The 14,598-nt window shown below is 37.8% G+C and overlaps 2 protein-coding genes across 2 annotated transcripts in view; one reads left to right on the top strand and one right to left on the bottom strand.

The window, feature by feature from the left end:
• The window catches only part of lrba (LPS-responsive vesicle trafficking, beach and anchor containing), a 207,041-nt gene that overhangs the window by 123,313 nt on the left and 69,130 nt on the right, over positions 1–14,598 (top strand). The window contains 2 exon segments of the mRNA XM_061244631.1: positions 3,044–3,187; positions 5,411–5,547. Coding sequence (XP_061100615.1) covers positions 3,044–3,187; positions 5,411–5,547 — 281 coding nt within the window.
• Positions 7,393–9,149, bottom strand: LOC133131332 (protein mab-21-like 2). Its single transcript, XM_061246635.1, has one exon. It carries the CDS (start codon positions 8,810–8,812, stop codon positions 7,733–7,735), a length of 1,080 nt encoding a protein of 359 aa, XP_061102619.1. The 5' UTR covers positions 8,813–9,149; the 3' UTR covers positions 7,393–7,732.

The raw sequence follows: 14,598 nt of genomic DNA on the forward strand, positions 1-14,598 counted from the left end.
ATTTTCATCCATTTTCATGTCTCGGCCCGCTGTATTTTAGCCTGTAGACATTAATAAATAAAATAAAATAAAGAATACATTTACATGTATACTGAAGCACTTTCTTCATCACACTGTAAATCTCAACATAAATGTACTTATACAATTATAAAATAACATAATCTATAACTATAACTATAACTGTTAAAGATGAACACTCTTTTTGCTCATGTTGACTCTATAGAGTCAGTTTCTGAGATGAAACTTAAGGGCTTACATTCAGTGGAATGTTGTATTTCATGCAAAATGGAGTTGCAAAGTCCAAGGAAAGGGATACAGAAGAGTTGTTAACCCAAAACACTGCTCTAAAAAGCTGGCTCATAAACATATCAGGACCCAAATTAGAAATGCTGTGCACATATAAATGTGGTACCTTTCAGGGACACGTCAAAGACACGTTAGCGTAGCCTACTGGTGTACACACTCATTCCCTGACCCACGTCATGCACTTACACCGCCTGTAGTTTAAGAACCGCGGCTCGAAAAAGAAACTCTCCCCTTTCAATTTAGGATAGAACCAATGTCTGCTCTCACCGCGCTTAAAACACTGGGCTCACTTAGGTCCAGCAGCAGCTAGTTCGGTCTCACGCTTAATAATGGTTTTCCTTTCATCAGTGAAGTGATTGATCTCACCGTGGTGATAGAAATGATGGAGTATATGTTTAAGGTCTTATAAGTCACCTTCAATAGTGAAGTGAGTGATAAAGCGTGCTTTATTAAATGTTAAATGCTATTGTGTGCTTGCTGCAGCCAGTTAAATCTGATGTCCGTAAGGCCATGTTTACTCCACACAGCTGTGTCTGGTCACTGTGTATAGCCACACTCACACACACTCCAGACCACACCATTACAGGTTGCGTGTGTTTTAAGGCAACACAGAATGCATTCAGACCTATGTAAAATGTGACTTCCTCATCCCATTCACATTGCTGTAACTCATCCATCTTTGCTTGATTCTGTGTAGCACAGGGTCCTGAAGTATGTCTGAGTGAATGTTGAAACTCAAAACGTGTTGTAATACTGTGCTGCTATATTAAATTAATATTTGTGCTTTTGTTCTTTTGATGTAAATTCAAATGTTGAACCAGTGTTCTGTAATGAGACTTTATTGATTAATCGTAATTTAAATTTCTTACACAATTTATACCTTTCTAAATTATGGTGACTTTATCAGAAATATTTGGATAATAGGCCTACACTGATAAAAACAACAACAACAACAATAATAGTCATAATAATAGCTTGAACACTTGTCAAAATGCCTGCTATTTTGCATTTCATGCTCAATCAAACAGTAGGAATTAACAATTTACTATATTGAGGATATATTTATATAATTACATTTAAAGCGGTTGGTTTTGCTTTTTTATTTGACATTTATTTTCTGTCACTGTCCACTTGCCGGTGTGAAGAGTAAGGCATGTGGTATGTATTAGGAAGCTGGTAGTAATTTTCTTGCTGCTAACTAAAAATCCTCAAGGGAGAGTTAATTACAGGAAGACCGGTCTAAATATCAACGTGCTGCATATTTTCCGTGACAAGTGATTTTTTTTAGTCTTGTGCTTAATTTTTAAAGTAGCTGGTATTTGTATTTATTTGAATGCAAAATGCAAACTATTGTTGCAAGTGTTGCAAACTGCGTTATTGTGTTTCGTAGAGAAATGGAAGATGGCATATTTGGTCCTGTCCACACGCAGCATGACTGTGGCGGCCCCTGCCTTAACTTACGAAGCCTATTCAAGACAGTCATTCCGTTTGTGTGAATAAAAAAATGCGCCAGCAAAGAACAATGCAGCTTCCAGCGCATCACCGCGGAATGTAGTTCCCTGTAAATGTTTGCAGATTACCATTCTTCTTCAATAATCTATTCGGAACCTCACGTCATGTACAGTAGAAACTCCCACCGTGAGTGGCATCTTCCAGCACAAAATGGATTCAATTTGTGTTTCCCGCAAAATGAATTTACAAGAAATTACTTACGGATCGTAAATGTAACCGTCAAGACCGTCAGCCACTGTGATTTAATACGCTTTAAAGATGATCTTTTGTTTGCATTGTATGGCCAGGAGCTGCACATTTATATGATTTGTGTGAACTACGTCTTCTTAAAATATACTGTTGCTGCTGCTGCAGCTACTACTACTAATAATAATGATAATTGTTGTTGTTTTTGTTATTATTATTATTATAATTAATAATAATATTATTATTACTATTATTTAATCTATAATGATAATAATATGATTATTGTTATTAGTACTCCTTAGGGCATGGTTCATTTATACGTAGTAGAGACTATGTGAATCAGTTAATTTCCATAATAGACAGTTCATAATATATAATATATGCCTATATGTACCGCATATATTGTCTAATATTTGTATAAATGCCAAACATTTTCTGCATTAAAGCGCGAAGAGCGACTATATTCGTTTTTCATGGGCTGTAGCCTAGTCTACTTTCCATAATTCCTATACTGTGTGTACGTGCTCTGACATTTCGAAAGAACATTGTTTACCCATACCGAAAATTTGATATGCCATAATTGTTTCCATATAAAATTAAAAATAACCATTATTTACTGTCAAAGGTTATATCTCTGGAGTAGGCCTATAGCCTGTAGTATCCAATAGTCTACTCGTATATTCCCATATCCGAATAATGCTTAAACTATTAATTGTACAATGTCATCCTAAAGAGATTATTCGGAATTATTCGAAAATAATATTAGGCTATAACCTGTTATAATCTGCTGTTATTTTCGATTTTAGGATTTCAATTATATTAAAATATTTATCTTCAAATTGTTTTTCAAATTGTTGGCAGTACTTTAACATTCATCAAGAGTTTAATCTTTACAGTGCTTGTGTTTAAAGTAAGATAATGTCTTAACATAAGTTTCAAAGTTAAGTTACAAAATCTTGCCTGAGCTGTGAAAAACATTACATGCAGCTCAAATAAAGACGCAGTTACGCATGAAGGATTGAAAATGTCTGTCTTTCAGCCCTGGAGGAAGATGTTCTGAAAGGCAAACAGTCCATCAGGAGTCAAGCTCTGGGAAATCAGAACTCGCAGAGTGAATTATTGTTGGACGGGGACGGTGATGCTCTGTCATCCTTGGAGGAGAAGGAATTAGAAAACTTAACGGGTGAGTAGTGTCTCTCCTGCGCGAATGCCGCGCTTTTTCGTCTGTTCCGTCGCGTGCATAATAGGTTACCTGCACGCAGGCTCACGTAGTAAAAGAGCTAAAGGTGTTGTTAATCATGGCGTTAGCTCTTTAGCGCCCAGCATTTGCACTGTCATTCACCAGCTGTTCTTTGGTTTAGGCCTCCACCTTTCTGATCGACTTGGGCAAAAAAATACCCAATGCAATTCTCACTCTTTCTGTTGCAAACCATCTCTCGAGAGAAAGCGTCCAGCGGAGTCTGAAAATAGGTTGTTAAAATGCTGAATAATATGTCTTATATAAAACCCCTCATTTCATCACATACTTATAAACATTGGAACTGTATCCCTTCCACGTGTCAACAGATTGTCAAATTGTTTTGTTCAGTTGATGGATGGCATGAAACTCAGATGGACAGGTTGTCAAGCTGAAACTGCGGAGAAAAGTATATTTTGTATCGAATGTATTATATATATATATATATATATATATATATATATATATATATATATATATATATATAGTCAGATATCATTAATATGTTTACTTCTGCTGCAACTGATATTCAGCAAAGGGACTATCCTGTTCAAAAAATATATTTTATAAAATAAAATGTTGCCCTTACCTGCACATTCACACCACGTCTGGTCTGTCAGCCCAGCTCACCTTAGCTGTTACTGCAGATGTGTTTTTTTTTTATGTCTGCCCTATTGCCCTTAACACTACACTAACAAAATATACTGAGAAAAAATATTTAGAAGCATATCTTGTGTATTTGCTCAATTTAATATTTATAGGCTATACCTACTGTAGCGCTATCCATACGGCTTTAACTACTACAGATATATAAATACTATTTTATGTAATCAATATCCTAACAATCGTCAAGGAAGTAGTCCGTAATGTAACTTCCGCAGACTAATGCTGAATGTTGAAACGTTTTCGATTCGCTACACAGTATTATGTATTTAAGTTCGACATTTAAACATATTTTAAGATCTTAATATTTTTATCGAAGATCAGACTAATCGGATTACGACATAATCCTGCGTTTTCCCTTGTTGTACTCTGGTAATGGCGTGTTCAGAGTGACAGAGGTGCGCGGGAAGTGCAATTATAAAATGCTCACAGTGACAATAGGATTAAAGGGTTATCCTGACTAATACAGTATGTTGTTCTGAGATGAAGTGGAAATTGTCATGGGGTCCCCGGCAGGGCCCCCCATCTTCCCGGCTCCCGCAGCTGTCTGCTTCCAGGTGTAATTGAATGTCTGAGGGTGATTGAAAAAATGTTATTTCTCCCCTGCATCACGTGCTAATGCGCAGAGGGCAGCCGAGAGACAGCAAATGAACATATCTTCTCATTTCATCCATTTGCGAGCGTGTGCTTGGGGAAATCAGACTGCCTCCCGGTGCCTATCTGGTGTACAGACAATGTAATACAATGCATTTGTACATCTGGGACTGGGGGGCACAGCCTGCTACAGGCTCTCCTGCAGACTCCCTCCAGCGGTTTTCGCATTGTCATACTGGCATATATTAAGATTGATGAGAGATTAGGCGGACCGCAATCAATGGATGTTGACGAGCAGCAGATTTTTTAAAGACCGGTTAATCTACACAGCCTACATTTAATAAATTTCTTTGTTGATTCACCTTACAATCATCTTCGAAAAGGTGTAACGATGTGCATTTGTCTAAACTGAATTAATGAAGAATGAATTAGGAATCCGTGCCTTTTTAATTGTCTTCCAGCTCTTCTGAGTTATCTGAGCAATTAATTGCCTACTAATAGCTGTAGTGTGCCTAATAATTATAGTTGCACAGATTACAATATGACAGTTTTCAATAATGGACATGATGTTTGGCCTTTGTCAAGGATATACAATTTGCTCAAACTATTTACTTTCGCTGCCCCGACGGCCTTTCTGATTTTCTTTTACAGAATTACACGTAGCGTACGCCGCGTTTTAACATCGTGCTATTACGTAAAAGCAGCAAAAACGGTATTATAATGTTCTCAGGTGCTAGCCTGTAAATATCATAGGCCTTTTCAGAGAGTTTAATTGTTGCAAACTTTACAAACTCTACAATCTTAATGGACGTCGACTTGTATCCATTGTGTTCAGTGCGTGATGTTTTTCCCCCCTTGGTAAGACGCGCAGCATGTAGCCATACTGTTATTTTTTTCTGTCTGCGCTCTCAGGCTCCGTGATACTGAGTACCGGAGCGCAGCTGGTCGCCCCCGCCGTGGCAGCGAGAGGGACCCTGTCCATCACGGCCTCAGAGCTCTACTTCGAGGTGGATGAAGAAGAACCCAGCTTTAAGAAAATCGATCCAAAGGTAAGAGAGGGTCTTAAACCCATTGATCCAAAAGCCTCTGTATGTCAGTTGTAAAATGAACATTAAAAACGTATTTTGCGACGCTGTTAACCCCTCCCCACCCCCAATGAGCACAGGGATTGCGTTGTAGTAATACCCCAGTCCATACATTGATCACCATATTATAACGTCGTCTTAAGTAAATCAATACTTTATAACGAAAAAAAAAAGAGTTTTATTTATCTTTTTAAAATTAAGTTTGACATATCATATAGGCTAGAATTGATAAGGGACATAATGCATAGACCTACTTGTGTTTCTTACTCAACACATCCCCACTGTTCGTTTAATGCTGTGTAAAAACACAGATATAATTATGGTAGATGCAATTATCTTCATAATATGCTACTGTATCAAAGTATTCAGTTGGCTGTGTTTTGTTGGGGTGTTTGCGATCTGTAAATTATGTAAATGCACATGCACATGATTTAAAAAGTCGTATTAGCCTAATATTCAGACAAATGATGGGGAAAAAATACAAAATGTGATTAATGTTTAAATCTTGATTTAATGTAAAATGTCTTCATGCATTAGTTTTACGTTTCTATGCTGAACACACTGTACCAAAGTCATTCATAGGCATAGGCCTACGATTTCCATGGAAACTTTTTGTAGATTTTGTTTCTACAAAGTTCTGACCTATTCTCGGTTATTACAGTACCTGCTTTCACTCGCTTTGTGAATGTGTGTATATTATAGTATAAAGCCTATATAAATTCCAGAATTAGGCCATAAATTAGAATCTTGTTTTTATTGTCACAGCTTCTAGACATGGATGAATGTAACATTAGATTTATTTTTTACTCATTAATTTAGTTATTATTAACTAAATTTAACTCCACGTAACAATTTGGCAGGCGTGCTGTTGACTTAATGCAAATAAAATTCTATTTTATTTCAAATGTCACCCCTGACCTCGAAACGTCCCGAGTTTAATAAGATAACAAAGTTACATGTCTGTTTGGGTTTATGTACTACATTCTAGGTTGTTTGACATATGCAACTCTTTTATCTTAATTGAAATTGGTTTCAAAATAAATTTGAAATCTCTAAAGTAAACTAACATGTTTATTATATGTTTGATTTGCGTCGGAGTTCCCTCACACTTCACAAGTATGGCTGCCTTATTTTTGGCCCACAGTAGGCTACGTAGTATTTACAACATGTATAGGCCTACAACTTTTTAAAAACTATTTAATAAAGACGGTGATGGCTTGTTTTGCTGCATACTATAGTTATCTAACCGTTTTTGTTTTTGCTTGGTTAAACAGGCATTGGCGAATTTCGGATGTGCGGTTCGACTAGGCCCGTCCAGCCTATGTCGGTAATCTATTCTTAAAGAGACTAAGTAGGCTATATAAAATATTTTCAATACGTATACATATATAATAGTATATATAACAAATACATTGTTTGTTTAGTGTAATAATGTATGTAACATATTTACTTTTTGCTTAATAACAACAACAACAATAATAATAATAATAATACTAATAATAATTATGGCCTAAGCTAGTAGTAGTAGCATGTCATCTTAAAATACAGGGACATGATCATTTTCTGTCATCAAGAGTAGAATGTCAGATGGAAATACAGTTGTATTAATTTAGCATGTTCATTTTATAATTTCATAATTAATATGTTTAAAAGCAGATGCTTTTGCCAAACCATTCAATCAGTGTAGGCTAGTGATATTCTTAGTTGCATTTCTAAATTTTATTTATGTTGTTAGCCTGTTCAATTGAATTATTATCTACCAGTTCCAACCCACTAAACCCAGATTAGACCAGGAAAAACAACGCCGAATTATATTTTGTTTTGTTTTTATTAACATTTCAGTTTAGCTGACATAATGAAAATTTGGACTTGGCACTATACATTTGAATGTTTTGCATTAAAGACTGTGCATATTTTAAATAAAAGTTTCTTCACTTTGTGAAAACATTCAAAACAAAACAACACAAAGAATACATTTATCTTAAAATGTACCTTAACTTTTTCTTGCAATGTCCCATTTGCTTCTTTGAAAAAAGACTTTTTTCACATTACTTGGAGAATTGAAAGCTCACTTTTTCTCCCACTTACAGTGAAGTGATCTTAGGGTCCTCAGTACAGTAGTACTAACAATAATGTACGGTACGCTGGTCTATAATTTGTCCAAGCTTTTTGCGTTCGTGAGAATTTCTCTCGCAAGTCTCCACGTCTGCTTTGCTGCAGCCTCTAAGGCCGAGTGCGGCTTTCCCTGAAACAGGTCCAAGTTTGGTAAGAAGTAATGGGGACATCTGCGGCACTGCAGGCAAGAGATAAGCTGCAGAAGAATCCCGTTCAGGCGGTCACCCAGGCACGATTCGTCCCAGTCGGTCTCTCTTGGGTGCTTCTCGCACTCGTACAGAAGTAAGGTTTTCATGTGGTAGTTGTGCAGAGGCTGTCCCGGCAGCTCGAGGTGTCGGTCACGCAGCGTCTTCAGTATGGAGAGACATTTCTTTCTGCAGCCTGCCATCAACAGCCTGTTTTCTGCTTCGCTGAACTGCAAGACCCAGGCATCGCTCTCCGCCGAACTCTGTTTCCCGGTTAAAGAATAGCACTCTTTAGAGAGGAGATTGAAGCCCTCAGCTTTGACTTCTGCTACCCGATTAGGACCGGGCCAGGGAATGTGAGGCATGGGCCACTGGGCTGCGCTTCTAGGCCAAATGCCTGTGCATTTAAAAGCTGGTGTGATTTGAACCACGTATCTCTCCCGGATACGCAGTTTAACTTCGCTTGTGTCCGCTACCATCTTAACCACGTCACGATAACTGCATTTGTCCACGGCTTGTGCCACCAGCGTCTGAAACCTGGATCGGATCTTTCGTGCTGAGAGGTAACCCGAGGCCGTGATAAACTCGACCCAGAGCGACATGCTTCTCTTGCGTCCATCGCTCAGCTTCAACACCGCGCACCCAGGCAAAGACCCGTCATCCACAAAGTTGAAAACGCCCATCTGGTTAAGGTAGAGTACCACTTCAAATTCATTGGGAGCGATGACCTCCATCCCCTCGTAGCGCGCCTCGATTTCGCTCAGGGAGCTGATGAAACGGGGCTCCTGCACTTCAACCTCTTTGAGGACGTCCGACACCACCTTGCATACCTCCCTGATGGTCTTTGCGATGGCCGCTTTGCGAGTCTGGCATCTCTCGTTGTAATATTTGTTCAGCTGGTAAACAAGCTTTGCTTGTGTAGCTATCATGTTGGGGCAGAGGTCCGGGTTGTACACCGGGGAGTCGCAGTACGCTGACGGATCCAACGCTTACCGGTAAAGCCAGAGGCAAAACGCTTCAGAACAATGAAAAACAAAACTTAACGTCAACACTGGATGTACGTCAGTTCCAAGAAGAAATGGACTGATGCCGTAAACTGTTAAGAATCAGCCAGGTCAGTCCGCTCAACTGTCTGCGCGAGTGAAATAGGTTGATACGTCCGTCTCTTCGGTTTCATGTGCTAAAAGATGAAGATCTGTCCGTGTGAAGATCAGTCATCGCTCTCTCACTCCGTGGCCTGTGTTAGTGCGCCTTATTATACCTTGTCTGCCTGTGTCCAGACTCGGGAGCTCAGGAGTTGTTTAGTTTATGAATGGTCCCTGATCTGAAGTGAAGAGGGTGGAGCTTCTTTTCCTGCAATCAGCGGCAGACCTGTCAGAGGACGCAGCCAATTGCAGCTGATCCGACAAGCACGTCGCGCAGGAGAGACAAGACCAGTGCAAAGCTGCGGTTTTGCAGGTTGAGAGACTCGTTATTTACGACAAAACAGTGTTCCCTTGCAATGTTAGATACTATATAAATACTTAAGGATTTAAACGGTAGCCGTGCCACGCGAATTTCTAACTTGATTTATTTAGTATTGCTTCCTGATGTATCCTATCTAATCACTGCGTTCAAATGGGACTGTTTACGGACAGCACATGAATACAGTCGTAATAATAGTCGTATCATTGTAGCAAATTGTTGTATTTGGCACGTCGAATGTTGGCTTTCTGTATTGGTTTAATATGAAAAATAGCGAGCCATATAATGTGTTCATTTTATAGTACAGGATATCATACGCGATTTCCGTTTATTTCACCCCCTAAGGAAACATATTGAGCTCTCAAGTGACCAAGGTAATGTTGCTACATTTTGGAAAAGCGGTTATACCTGCTTATTGGATAAAGCCTAGTAGTTTTGTCAAAATGTATTTGCTTCACCGTTAGTGAGATTTTTTTATAATTAATAGGCTTTGCATATTTGTTGGAAATCAGGTGTTGGTTCCTTTGTGAGCCAACGGGAGACAAATAACGCACCGTGCTCCAAATTCCTTAAGCTATTGGTGATTTTGTAGATTTTATCAATTGTGCTGGATTTTAAAGTGTTTCCTTTCAATGTGAATTGAATTTAGCGTAATTAGTAATGTTTTATCAACTGTATTTCCATCTTATAATTAGCACACACGGTAACTTTTAATTACATTTTGAAGTTGTAGTCACTTTCCGCTCTGTGACATTAAACGAACAAAATGTGTAGAGTAAAAATAATGCTCAATTAATTGTGTGTAGTTTGCCATTATTATTTTAACCGGTCACTTGCTCAACATTTTAGTCTAATTTTGGAAAACATCCATTTTTATGTATAGGCCTAAAATAGGCTACATTTCTATAAGGAATGAGGCCTATGGTGGAATTTCAGAACGAGATGTTTAAGCTACTAAAATAATGACATCTATGATGCTGTGCACCAAAATTCTCCGCGGTGAAGCGATGAGGCAAATATGCATTTCGTTTTAAATATATGCACGCCGTTTTGCGATTATACTTGCAGATATTTAGTTCTTGTTTGTGCGCGGCGATTCTTTAAAACAATTAGCTGATTGACTGCAAAATAACAGGATTTTTCTTTAAATTACATTTTGTATGCCAAACACTTGGGTAGCCTATTTGAAGCATTGCAAATAACGCACCAATAATATGACTTAAGAAAAGTCTGCTTCTGCCTTGACACTTTAGTTGAAATTCTATTTAAATATGCAGTCGTCATTCACATTAAGTAAATTCATGTTTTATTTAGGCTATTTATTTTGTAAAACGTGTGACTTAATCTTGATTTGTAAAAGTTGTTTTATTCCTAGACGTAGGCCTGCTTGGAAGAAAACATTGACAATTATTTTGTGGCCAGTTAAATTGTCAAGGTGAATAATTTATCAGCGCTTGACCGGGTTTGAAAGTGAAGTGCTCTCCGCGCAGTTGATGTTAGATGGCTTAAGAGCTCTCACGTCAGGTGGGGAAACTATGACAAGCTATGGGAGCTCAATAGCGTAATATGATGCCACAGAATGACGAAGAATACATAATACCAGTAAAATAAAGACTATCGGTCACTGCGACAATATTTCATCCACTGAAAGCGGCATCAAGTAGCTGTTAGGTTTTATTTTTTCTGTAAATTTCAGAGTAAGTGTGGTAGACATTCTGTGACTGAACCGCACGCTTTCCCGAAGCCCACTTAGCAAATATGTGCCTTTATAGGTGTCTCTGTTTTATAGCCTACTGTATGAACTGACGTCGATGAGTAAAAAGATGTTGAAATATCGGTTAGGAACACGTACACATAATAATTTAATCTAAACGATTAGTGACACATTTTTACCGAGTCAGTAGGTTGTAGGCTTAAGGAATTTCAAATTTGATAATTTACCAAACATAATATGAATGGTTAATGCAGTGTTTGGGAATCTTGACGAGTGTTACCGGGTATTGGTAAAGGTTCTATAACATGGTTTGAAATTTTTATTGTATCATTCAAACATTAGACCCGTATTTATGTAAGCTATAAATATGTGTCGTTTAAATTCCAAATTTAATGAAATAATTAAATGTGCAATGTACGTTGTGATCTTAAGCCTTAATATTTATAGCTTACATAAATACCTTAAGACTTAAGGTATTACATGCTTTAGTTTGATATAATTACCTATGTATTGAACATAATTACTTGTATTTTCACCATTTTATACACTACCATTATTTAAATTTATTATTTATGTCTATAATGTCATAGAATGGGGAACATAGTCCCGTTGTGCCGTTTTATGGCTTGTGTAGCTAACCGGTAATATTAATGTGTCGAATAAAGTGAATTTGTGCACAGACGAAACTTCAGTGGGGAACCCAGACCTGTTTATCCTCTCTCACCCAAAATACCAGATTTCGAATATGGTCATGTAAACAAGTGCCATATTAATGAAGTCGCCCAGTAGTCAGTCAAAAAATATTTCCCTTGTAAAACAATTTAATGTAGTTAACATTCTCATATCCAGGATAGGGCAGTGGTGAAGAGAAAGGGGGAGAAAGAGACCAAAAAGGAGAGAGGAAGAGACCAAACCCAAGCCTGTTTTCCTTTTATTGGTAGTATGGTACAGTATGACATAGGAGTTAAAGCATATTATCTGTCATTTTGATGCATTTTTGCACTGGTTATGAGTCCAGTAGCACAGTAGCACAGTGGGGAACTACAAAATCCAGACTTCCAGTCTCTGCCTGTTGTGAAAGTTCTCACAGAGGCAGTCATGGCTATTCTTAGCTGGGGGTAGAGGGCAGGACTTTATTGTTTAGGGAATTGTTTTTTTTTCCTGTTAGTTATATTAGTTAACATTTTACTGCAAGCCGGGAATAAATCCTTCCCAAGGTGTCCAAGCTCCTTCAGTGCACCTGCCCACACTTTCCACAGTTCAGGCCACGCAGTACTACATGGTGTACTTACACCATCTCTCCTGAGGTACCTCTCTCTGTGATAACAGCTGGTAACTTTTGGGTGTCTAGTGCTTAATTTTGAGGAACTAATACAGCAGTACCCTGAGTACCCCACCCTACCCCTGGTGGGAAGAAGCCACTTGAGTCCCACCCCTGAAGACTCCCAGTTGTAATTGGCTAGTGACATAGTTATAGTGACATGTGTTGGGTCAGACCTTCACTTCTGGCAAGTGCCTTTGCTGACTAAGCCACCCATGACCTCATTAAGCCTTTTTCCCACCTTTTATAATTTTTTTCCATTAATGCATGTGAAGTCCACCCTCCTTGTTTTATCTTTGTTTTGATCGATTCAGACGTGTAGAAAGCAGAGACCCGGTCACTACTGTATGCTTCATTAATCACTTACCAACTTTCACATGATAAATGTCACCTGTGTAACATTTAATACAAACTGTATGCTTTGTCTGAAACAGGTTTCTTAATCGTTGAAAGATTTGCACATACATGTACAGTGGGCCCCAGGATTATTGGCACCCTTGATAAATATGCACAAAAAGTGCTGTAAACAAAAAAACAAAAAATACAGTTATTGATATAAGCTTTATTTTCAACTTGTAATAAAAACTTAGGTATTGCTGCCCTTTTCTTGCATTCTTGCACTTGCGTTTCTAGGGTGCATTTTGCACGGCTTTGCGAATCGTCTGAGATGAATTTAGGGGCATACACAAACCACCCAAGCATGTCCTTGTTGAACTCCCGCTTAAAGAGGAATATTTGGAGAAGCAAACACTACTTGTAGAGAGGTAGACACTGAGAGGCCAAAATGATTGACTGTGACAGCACCACTGACATGAGGTTTACTTAAAAGCAAAATTTATAATGGAGAATGTAAAAATCTCAAACTGTTGCATTTTAACATTCTTTTCCCATGAATCACACAAGGAAACTGTAGGAATACTTATAATTATTTATGATGGGATTTTTTTCCCCCTCAAAACTGTTTTGCCAGGACTGTCTAATATCAGAATTAAGGGCCAAAACGATGAATATCCACTCCAAGCAGTGAAAAAATGTCCAAACGTGATTAAATACATTTTAACTGTTAAACTAAATATACTGCCATACTGGGAGTGACTGTATAAAACAAATGCTGATTTTGTATTTTAGTGTGTTACAGCAATGCATAAATGAATACATTAAAACAAGGAAAATGATCATAATATTTGAACTCTCCATACATATTTACTCAGTGCTGGAGATTGTCAGTAAATTTTGTATGATATGGTACTTTGTTGGAAACCTTCAGGGAAAATGTTTATTTTTACTCTAGTGAGCGATCGCAAAGTTACCTGAGCTGTTGAACACTAGCATGTATCCAGTCCAGGCATCACAAGCATTGATGTGAGGCTTTATTAATCTGTCCACCTCTCCTCTTGCTTCAAATATTCTTTTTTCTGTAAAGCAATAACTCATCCATGTTTACAGGCAAGCTTTGTTAGATATTTTATGTCATTGTGACATTACTTTACTATAAACCAATGCATTACAGGGTCAAAATTCACTTTTCATTCCAAGTTTCTAATATACCTAAACATGCTTTTTTTCCCCCAAGGCTAATGGAGGCTTTTTTTTGAATAGTGAAGAAGGGGGGCTTATTTTTATGTTTCACCCAATGTGACAAAGTGGCAGAAATAAAACAAATATTTTAGATCATACTTCTAATTTTAAAAGTTTTAAATGTTTTTATTCTTTATTCATATGACTTCTTCTTTGGACAATCTTCCGATTGTTGTATGTATTTGTAGTGTATTTGTTGTATGTTAGACTCAGTGTCCCCACTTTAAGGATACATTTTTTCAGTATCTGCACTAATGAGATGGCAGGAGGATTTTTGCATGATTCAGGCGAAGGTTTGTCCATACAATGACTGAAATTTAAATTAACAGAGCAATAGGTCAAACTTAATTTTATACATATACATCAGCACAGCTGTGTATTAATTCTCTGTTCCTGCAACACTGCCCTCTCACTACCTGATTTACTTCAGCAGAACATGACTGAATTTGGTTCAGTGGGTTTTGAGTGGGGTGAAAGTTTGATAATAACCCTGTAGTAGTGTCCTTCCACATTTGCGTTCATGTCTGTTGGAAGCTTTGTGGTCGTCTGGCAAGCAAGTTAAAGTTTAGTAATGAAAATCAGTGGCACTTTCAGACAGGTCTCAGATATTTTAAAACGTCACTTCTTTTGTTTCTTTA

The sequence above is a fragment of the Conger conger genome, chromosome 6 (assembly GCF_963514075.1).
Source record: "Conger conger chromosome 6, fConCon1.1, whole genome shotgun sequence".
NCBI classification, from domain to species: domain Eukaryota; kingdom Metazoa; phylum Chordata; class Actinopteri; order Anguilliformes; family Congridae; genus Conger; species Conger conger.

Coding starts and splice junctions, on each gene's coding strand:
- LOC133131332 (XM_061246635.1), bottom strand. CDS start 8,812: ATGATAGCTACACAAGCAAAGCTTGTTTACCAGCTGAACAAATATTAC.